The 10218-nt window shown below is 35.0% G+C and overlaps 3 protein-coding genes across 3 annotated transcripts; 2 read left to right on the top strand and 1 right to left on the bottom strand.

Moving 5' to 3' along the window:
- Positions 1-1617: 1617 nt before the first annotated feature.
- Positions 1618-7436, top strand: EIN_169210 (serine-threonine protein kinase, putative; the record flags this gene model as incomplete). The annotated part of the gene is made up of 3 exons (XM_004183794.1): positions 1618-2038; positions 2109-2958; positions 3047-7436. 3 exons carry the CDS (start codon positions 1618-1620, stop codon positions 7434-7436), a joined length of 5661 nt encoding a protein of 1886 aa, XP_004183842.1.
- Positions 7437-7667: 231 nt separating this feature from the next.
- Positions 7668-8342, top strand: EIN_169200 (hypothetical protein; the record flags this gene model as incomplete). The annotated part of the gene is made up of 1 exon (XM_004183793.1): positions 7668-8342. One exon carries the CDS (start codon positions 7668-7670, stop codon positions 8340-8342), a length of 675 nt encoding a protein of 224 aa, XP_004183841.1.
- A 754-nt stretch (positions 8343-9096) lies between these two features.
- Positions 9097-9549, bottom strand: EIN_169190 (C-MYB, putative; the record flags this gene model as incomplete). The annotated part of the gene is made up of 1 exon (XM_004183792.1): positions 9097-9549. The coding sequence occupies one exon, from the start codon at positions 9547-9549 to the stop codon at positions 9097-9099; it is 453 nt and encodes a 150-aa protein (XP_004183840.1).
- Positions 9550-10218: the final 669 nt, after the last annotated feature.

Genomic DNA, 10218 nt, shown 5'->3' with positions numbered 1-10218 from the left:
AGAGAAGAAATAAATCCACATTGTGAATTAATTCAGTCTTTGTGATAATGTATTTTTATAATATAAAATGTTTACAATATATATTTTTTTAAATAAAATTAAATAATTTTATTTAAAAAAATTACTTTTTTACTGATTATGATTAAACATATAAAAACTAAATCGAAATAATTAAAGAAATTTATATTTTGATGTGTTTAAAAATGTTATATGACAATTTTTAATTTACATGGCACAGTAATTAATTTGTTTGAAATAGTGGCTCAATGGAACTCTATGAGTCAGTATTAAATAATGGAAATCTGTATTAAGACTGGCTTACTATTAAAATGTTTAAAATTTTATTTAACATGTTAGAGCTTTGTTTTTTCTGTTTTATTAAAAAAATAAAAAAAATATTTAATAATTTTTTTGCCGCATTCAATAAAATAAAAAAAGAGAAGAAACCCGTTTGAACTTCTTTGTGGATTATTTTGTGATTTTAGTTAAATTATTATTCAATTTATAAAAAAAATCACTAAGATATTCAAATTATTGTGATTCCAAACCCATCTTCGAATATTTCTTAACATATAGCAATTTGTAATATGTTATGAAACAAATATTAGCAATTAATGTTCTGTCGCTGCTCGAAGTGACATTTTATCTACCCAATTTACACGAATTCAAAGAGTGTTGTTAAAAAATCAACGTACACACTTTTACAATAAGAGAGAATGGTTCTTTAGTTATTTTTTTGTTTTTTTTTAAATTATCATTAAATCATTAATCCCAAAAATTCTCTATTTAATATTTGGGATTATTCAATAAAAATGTTATATTAAAAATATTTTTGTTTTAGAAGTTTGGCAAAATAGTAAGTTGTGTTTTATTTGAAAAAGTTATTAAACATAATTTTTAATTTATAATAATTGTTTTAAAAATAAAAATAATTCAACACAATTTTTATCCATTTTTTGAAACATAATGAATTAAACAAATCTTAATAATTTTACTATATTAATAGTATTTAATAACAAAAAGAAACTAAATTATTGAATTGTTTTTTGTAAAAACGTTTAATGTTTTCGGTTCAAATAGATATTGAGTAACAATTTCTATTTAATAGTTATTAAATTAAAACCATCTTTTTTTACAAAACTATCATTAATAATAATGAAAGTACTAATTATATACTATACTATTCCATTATTGTTTAATAATTATAAAACAATAACAAGAGTTTTATTAGTCTGTTTGTCGGTTCTTCTTTGTGTTAAAATATTAACCATAAATTTTTAATCCACGAATTATAAATATAAATATAAATAGTTAAACGAAATCTAAGCCATAAAAAATTCAGCAAAACTGACTTAAAAAAACAGTGAATGTCGGCCTCTCCGAAAAGTGAACGAAATCGGAGATCGATCAACTCTGCCATGGCGTTTTCCCAGTCCATGCGTCTTGAGGAAAGTCCCGAAACGACAAAGAGAGTTTGTGAATAGTTTATTATACTTATTTTTACTATATTCCACAATCATTTGTTTCCATTGAGAACTTTGAATATTTCTTTCCCAATTTGTGACTAACTCAAACAAACAAAGTAATCAAAAGAAAATTAATCTGCACGTTGTAAAAATGGCGGAGCCCTCTCAACAACCAAGTCCATCTCCTCGACGACAAACTTCTGGCTATTTTCTTATTAACCCCCTTTCAACGTCTTCAAACAAAGACAAACAGTTCAACTCGTTCTATTGCGAAATAGATGACATGACGACTCGTGACTTAAACATGGAAGGCGTCCCATTGTGTCTTGTTGAAATTTTGAAATACATCGAAAAGAGTGTTCGAGCCAATCCCACGTTATTTAAAGATAAACCAATAGGGGCGTTCCCTTGTATTCAATTGTTGACGCCAAACAAAACAATTCTGTCGATGACGTTGCGTCATATCAATGAACACGAGACGTCAAAGTCATTACAACGCCTTGGAGTGAGTAAAAAGGATGCGAAAAAGATCAAATTGTTTTCATTAGAACACGACTACTCGTCTTTCTTTAGTTTGTTCTTCTCATGTCGAGTCAGCAGAGTTGTTAATTAATAACTAATTAATAACAAATTAATATCAAGTGAAACTCAACGCAAATGCAAATTTTCTGAACGCGCACTTCTCCCAAATGAAACGAATGATCGACGCGTTTAATGTCATTCCATCAACACGAGACTTGGAAAACGTCAGGACCGCCTTTATATTACTCAAACTGTTCTTCTTGTTCCTCCCAACACCAATTCTCCCTCCGGAATTCCTGAAGAAACTCTCAAAAATGTATAAAGCAAATCCGATGGACTTAGTCGGCAACAGACAAACTATAAGAAGTGCTATTGGCGAAAGGAGGGAGAAAATAGTTAATAAAACTATTAACTTTCTTATTGAATTATCGCTCATCACTGCAATGGAAAAGCAAGAAATTGATGAGATGGTGTCTTGCTTTGTGAAGGCTATGGCTTGCACAGACAACCAAATTTCTACGAATGTCATCGACTCACTACTTGTGTTGTGGAAGGCAGACTGCTCCAACGACTCAAATATTTTAAATCACTTAGAAGGCGAAGTCGTGTTAAGAAAGTACGAACGCGCAGAATGTCTGAAGTACATGTGCGTTGATGGGTCGTTGTGGGGGTCTCGAGAGAAGAACGAAGACGTTGTCTCTGGCATCCTTTTCATCACGACGTTTCGAATTATCTTCTGTCCGTTCGACGAGGTGCAAGTCAACAAATTTGTGTCTGAGATCTCCGTCATTAACATTGCAGCGGTCAAAGTGTATGGAGATAAAACAATCACTGGTGCTCAGAACAACATTTTCTATTTGCGTGTTGTTGGGAAGAATTTGGTCTGCACGACATTCAAAGTGTTTGAATGTATTAAAGACGATTTTGTTCAGTTACTTTCGAAGTTACAACAAGACTACATCGTCGATTTGTTTGTTTCTAGTATCATTTACTATTGAGTATAGTTAGCGCATAAGAATGATAAGAATACTATTACTGTTACTATTAATAACAAGTAGAGTACCGACACTCGAAAAGGACGCAATTGAACGCGACGCCAAGAGAATGAACATCACACAGAAATGCTTTAATTGGTACACCCCACCCCTCCCTTTATATGGGATTGCTGAACGACCAATTGTTGTTTCATTCAAATCTCCAAGTGGGAGTTTGTTGCTCAGATTTGGTACTGTTCGAGAGTGTTCCGTTTCGAATGGAGTCACCAACAAAACGCCGACAGTGAAAGTGGAAAATTTGAATCAGTTTGCTTGTAGAACAGTCGAACCAATAGGAGAAATGGAGAGATGTTTTAGTCGCATGCAAATATTAGTAGGGCGACACACGACGGATACTTCAAATGATGAATTTGACGAGAAGGTCATGATGATCTCGCGATGTGTTGATGGGTTTGTCTCGCTGTCGATCATATTAGTCAAACAATTGAATGAGAAGAAAGACGTATTGTTGGTCCCAAGAGACTTAAATAGCGAAGACAACGTCGTAGCGTTTGAAGTGTTAGCTGAAGTGATATCCGATCCTTTCTATAGAACACTTGAAGGTCTTATTGTGATACTGAAAAAGCAAAGTATGGCTGAGAGTGAAATAGTCTTAGTGTTACTTATAGTGGCCATTGACGCAGTAATGAAGCAGAACTTCTCGAAATTCCAATACAATGAAGAGCTTCTGCTCTTGTTGTTTGATAACTTGTTCCAACGTAACGATGTGTCTTCCCTTGAAGGTGTGATATCGACAATTTCAAAGAACAAGAGTCTGTATATGAATACGTTGTATAACACACAATCACAGAACGACACAACACCATTAACGTGGAGACATATCAATGGGATGAACTGTTATTGTTTCCAGCGGTGGAGAGTGTTGATGGAAAAGAATTCAAAATTTGACATGAAGATATCGAAGTGTGATACGAAGACAACGGAACTGTTTAATAAAGAACAAAACATCGTTAGAATACCACAACACCTCATTAATCTGCAACACCTGGCTCTTATAGACCTCTCCGGAAATGAACTCTCCGAGTTTCCAAAGGAAATATGCCAACTGCCGCACCTGAGAAGTCTTAACTTGTCGTCAAACAAAATTGGAGTTGTCACTGAAGAGGTCTCAAGACTTACGACTCTTCAAAATTTGAACTTGAGAAACAATTTGATCATCTCCCTCCCTTCATTCATTCAAGTACCTCTCCTCTTCTTCGACATCTCGTATAACCCAATTGCAGACGTCAACAAAGGTATAACACCAATTTTCCGTTTAAATCCATCGCTTGAAGTCTTTATAGGGGAGGACTTGAAACGATTTCCAAATGAATTGAGTAAAATGAGCGAACTCGTTTCGCTTGATATTTCTAACACGATATTTAACATCGACGAGTTCATCGCAAACCCTCCGATCAAATTGACTGAACTCAAACTGCGCAATTGTGGGCTGAAATGTATTCCAAATAACTTGTGGAATCTGAAGCTGAAGAAATTGGATGTGCGAGATAACGCGATTCTCAAGATAGACTACGAATTCTTTTCTATGACCACATTGGAAGAGGTTGACTTTCGAGGCAATGGAATCAAGCGGAAAAGTGTACTATTTAAGAAACTTTTTAATTTGAAAAAGGCATTCATTGACTCTACTGCAAAGGCGGAAAGGATATTAGACCAACATCGCGTTATAGAAGCTGTCACAGACATTGATAAAGTGGTTATTACCGGTGATGATTTTCGTAGTGAAGTATTTAATATTCTTCAAAAGAAAATGAAGGAGTACGGACGAGTAGTTGAAACGAATGGGAGTTTCTACTTTTCGCCGAGTATTAAAAGAAAGAAGATTGACAGTTACGGGGAGAAGGTTGAATTTTGTATTGGCAAGATAAAGGCGATAGAAGAGAAGATGTGGGAGAACCGTCGTAAGTTATACGTAGTGTGTCGGAACAGTTGTGGGAAGACGAGTGAGCGTGTGTTGAGTGCGTTGATGTCTGTTGGAGTGACGAAAGGGGTAGTGATAGTGATAGAGAGTGACTTGAGTGTGAAAGATTTAGGGAAATATGGGGTGTTGAATACCAAATACATTCAAGTGTCGAACAAAGAAAAGAAGTATAGTGAATTAGCAAGTTATTTGAACAACGAAATTAAACTGCGGAGCGAGAAGAGTGAAGATGGATGTGATCTAGTTGTGAACGAACTAGGGATTGTTGGTGTTACCCAGTTCAATATGACCGAACCCCAATTTTCGGAGTTCATTTCTCTGTTAAATCTGCCCATCAACCAAAGTCTTGTCATTTCAAAATGGTTGCAAGAAAATGGGTACATCATTTCATTACCCGAATCGCGCGATTGCTTCATTCCCACGTCTTCAAATGCAACCGACAAACGCATTTTAGTCGATTTGACGTTCTTTGAGGCGGTCAAAGACGCGATATTTAAAGGGGAACTCCTCCGAGGGTTTTGTGATGGGCGACTGTTTGATCGACTTCACATTAAAGCGTCGAGTAAACCATTTTTGTTGGAAATGATGAGTTACTATGGGATATGCTTCTCACTCTCATACAAGTGCGCAAAGAGCTTTGGTCTTACAAAACAGTTTGAAGAGGTATACACCTTAGTGAGTACCGACCGACAGAAAACCCCGAAGAGAGTGACGAAAGGCCTTTTGGCCGATGTGAAGGACTTGACGTCGTTTGTTTCGACAAAAGAAATCAAATTTGTCAAGGAAGACCTCCTCAAAACAAAAAGTGTTGAAAATTTGCCGGTGTCTGCTGTTGAAATTGAACGAAGGAATGTCACTCAGATTACTTTAAGTGACGAGAGTGTATTGGTATACCCTTACTTAAATCTCGACGACGACGAAGTTGGAGAGAAGCGCGAGATATCGCGGCGTTTGACGACTGAGTTTTCGCAGAGTGTGTTGTGTCGGTGCGAGTCGAAGAAGTTGCTTGAAAATCCGTATGTACCGAAGGGGTGGCCGCTGTACCACAAGAAGAATGAAGTTGAAGTTGGACGTGTTTACCTTCTACAAACGCACACGACCAAATTAGTGAGTTGTATCAATTGTTTTACTTCCTTGAAGTATGAAGTGGTACACCAATGGAAACAAGGTGTGGTATGTACGTGTCGAGATGGAGCGTTATTAGTATATCTCTTAGTAAGAAGTGATTTAGACGAGAAGCGTGTTTACGTTCGAGTGAGGTACCTTTTAACGAGTGATTCAGTGTGTTTCCATGGGTGTAGTGTGTTAGAAGAGACGTGTGTGATGATTGAGTCATTATTAGAGATGAACAAAGTGAAATATGAGATGTCGGTGTTATGTCCGCAGTGTTTAGTGCATGGGTTAATTCATTTAATTGATATGAAACAATTAAAAGCGAGTGTGAAAGAGTTGAATGTGTATTTAGTGTGTGGGGAGTGTCGAGTGAATTTGGTGATATCCGTCTTTGAGTTCTTTGTGTCTGCGTTTCGGTTTGACAAGCTTACGAATATCAGCGACTTTCAGTATATCAAGGGGATTGCGACGGGGTCGAATTCAGTGATCAGTTTATATGAAGTCATTCACGACACGATCGGCCTTCAAATTGGAGAGAAAGTGATCATCAAAACGTCGCAGATGGACTTTTCGAGTTCACAAATGGACGACTCGCAAACTGCGGAGGGGATGTTCACCAATTACATGCAAGAGTTCTTCAGAGAGATGAAATTTATTCGTGCGCCACATAATATTCACGTCGCTTCGATCTATGGATACTCCGTCAAACCGTTGTGCATTGTCATGGAATATTTCAATGGGGGCAACTTGTTCAATGCACTCCACGATAACAAAGGAATCGCTTTTGACTGGAAAATGCGATTGAAAATAGCAACGGATGTTGCTAAAGGCCTTGGCGTTATTCATAAGATGGGGTATATCCACAGAGACGTGAAATCTCCAAATGTTGTGCTTCGCACGGACTCACAAGGGACAATTGAAAGTTGTGCAGTCATCGACTTTGGCATGTCTGTCAAAATAATTAAGCAAAAGAGTGAGAAAGAAAAGGAAACGACTGAAGACAAAGAAGGTCCTACAGATGAGGTCGAATGCCCGTATTGGCTTGCTCCGGAAGTAATTTCAGAGCATCGAACGACTCCAAAAGTCGATGTGTATTCATACGGAATTGTGTTGTGGGAATTGGTGACTAATAAAGTCCCATTTTCTGAGTGTAAATTCTTCACAGAAGTCAAAGAGAAAATAGTAAGTGGATTACGACCATCTTTTGATGAAAAGACTGAACTCAAAGAATTAATCAAAAGATGTTGGGATCAAAACGACCTTATTAGACCAGACTTCGATGAGGTTTTAAAATACTTGGAAGAGCTTAGTCTGTCAAAACAATCATCAAAACCATCGAAAATCTCTAAAATGTTTTAAATTGTGTTTTTTAGTGGAGTTGTGTTAACTATACTATTATAATAAATAATAATAATATAATAAAATAGAAGTATAAACTATAATTAATTAAAAACAATTATTAAAAATGAATAATTTCAATGAATGAACTTTATTACAAGAATGATTCATAATTTTGGGTTTTAATAGTATTTTCTTTGGTATAATTAATAATAATCCAGATAGTAAAAACTACAACTCAAAAAGAAAAGAATGCAAGACGATTATCGCAAAAAGTATGAGGACGGACTTTATTTCATTAATCAAATCAATGAAGTCCATCAACAAATAGTTCACCGATATGAGGAGATAGCAAGTGAAATTATTCAACAGCGGAATTTGATTGAAAAGCAACGGGTGTACATTGAAAATTTAATCAATCAGATCAATACCGTGGCTCAAAAAATGGCAGAACCCACAAGGGAAAACGTTGTCTTGGAAAATAAAATGAAGTTTAATGAACAAACAGATGTTTTGGCGGTCTTGGAAACGTATCGAGGAAAGATGGAGTGGTTTATCGGAATCAAATTTGAACAGATCTTTCCCGATATGGAGGATAAAAAGAAAACACTTTTTAAAGCTGTACTCAATAGAGAAAGTGTCCTCTTCATGTTTGTCACCGAAAATAATGAAATATTTTGGATGTTCATTGAAGACGACGTGAGAGCTGACGTTGTCGACGCGAGCGTCTATTTGGTTGTTGTGCATGACACAATGCCCCAAATAAAGAATATCCAAAAGAAGCTCATTCTTGGCGATAACGAAATTGGGTTGGAAGGCGTGTTCAGGTTGAATGAATCAAAACTCGAAGTAACAAACCTTGATGTATTACCGATACAAAGCTGCAGCATTGACTCATTCCAGGTCTTGGCTAAAAAATTGGAGTGATTTTATGATTTGGTATTTTTAGATTTTTAACCAATTTTATCGCTTTGTAATATTTCTGTTTATTATTTGGTCAGAAAAAAATGGGTTTTTAATAATTTCAAATTTCCATTTCAATATTTGACATTGCGATAAAAAATTTCGATAGAAAATTGAACAGTTTCTTTTCATTTATTGGGCAATGGAAAAACTTTTCATCTTTAGAATATATGTGTTAACTTTGAAGCACTATTTTCTTTCAATATTTGTTCATTTTAAAGTTGAGAAGAGATTATTTTGATATTGTTTTATTCGCTAGAACTTAATTTAACTCTTGAAATGTTCTTTGCTTGTTTTTTATAAGATTATCATCTTCATTATATAGGCCAATAATAATTCCACACGATTGCACCACAAATCCCAGAAAGGAATACCAATAAGTTTCTTGAAACGTTCTCAAAGAACTCTAGAAACAACCTTTTCAACCTGCCGATGTCTGTTTATAGAATATTACAAGTTATAGTGAGCAAAAATACAGTCACGAAGATGTGAAAAAGAGAATAAAATTGATAAACGGAAATGGTCTGAAAGAAAGCTTTACTTGATTGATATTGGACTAAACCAAAAATATAATAACAATATAGAATAACCCGATAATTACACATTTTAGTAGCTGCATTTTAGACTCCGATATTAATTAAATGAAATTAATGTATAAACCAAATTTAATATACGGAAGTACAATTTACAAATTAAACAAGACAGACATAAAAACAAGTTACATAATAATTTTGTAAAGACTGGGAGATGTAGGGACAAACGCACTAAGTGTAATCTCAGTGAGTTCGGAGTCAGAATGGGATTTATTCACTTTGGTGTTGTCGTTCAAGTGTTTAATCAAATGTGAATAGAATCGGTTTTTGATTGAATTTGGAGCTCTATGTGGTAAGAAGGATGAGATGTGTGTCCACCTTCTTCCGAACATATTGACCTTTTCAAGGATAACATTGTCTTCATACACCGTCCAGTCTCCTTTTTGTATTGAGACCTTGAGATGATTATGGTACCTCTCTCTACATTGCTTCCTGCTTCTAGTTACAACACACCTTTCAATGACTTCCCAGTTGGAGTCTCCATTGACCCTGACAGCTTCGAGGAGTCTTGCGTCTTCTTCTTTATCCCAAGGACGGACTGATCTTGATATTGGTGAAAGTCTTGCTCTTGTACTCATCGGTTATTATAATTTGCATTGGAAGTTTTGGGGTTTAAATAGTGTGGAAGTGGATCGCACTTTCATTTATAAGGTACAAAGTTGATTTACCTATTTTTGTCCATCTCAAAAACAATTAAGCTTGGCTTATGGTGTTTTGGAATCTCTCTGTTTTCTCCCCAACTAACCAAAACCCACATTATGATGGTCAGTGTCATTTCCTTTCTTTTGAAAACTTCTGTAATTTTTGTGGTGAAGCAATTATTATGCCTCTTCTTCCCGCTTTTTAAATCCAATAATCAACACGTTATTATTATTACTTCGGATATAAAAATACATTACTTTTTTCTTCAAAAAGAGAGCCTTTTCGAAATTTTAGGCAGTTTTTGCCGCAGTCATGCAATTTATTCTCGCCGAAACAACACAATTGATATTGATTGGGATCTTAACCCACAATTTAGCTTCGTTCTTTAGTACTTGGTTTTGTAATTCATCAAGAAATCCATTTTACATTTTTAAATTGGTTCCAATAGTTTTAATGTATTATACTTATACTATATATTGCTCTGAAATAAATTTACTAACAATTATTAATTTAATTATAGTAGTTGTATAATACATAAACTGCTTCAAGTTACAAATAATGATTTGAAAAATACAAAGTGAGTTATATGGATAACGCTTTTCAAC

The sequence above is a fragment of the Entamoeba invadens genome, assembly GCF_000330505.1.
Source record: "Entamoeba invadens IP1 unplaced genomic scaffold scaff_1105074725591, whole genome shotgun sequence".
Lineage (NCBI taxonomy): Eukaryota > Evosea > Mastigamoebida > Endamoebidae > Entamoeba > Entamoeba invadens.
The sequence above is the reverse complement of the archived record's forward strand: the minus strand, read 5'-3'. Positions and strand labels throughout refer to the sequence as shown.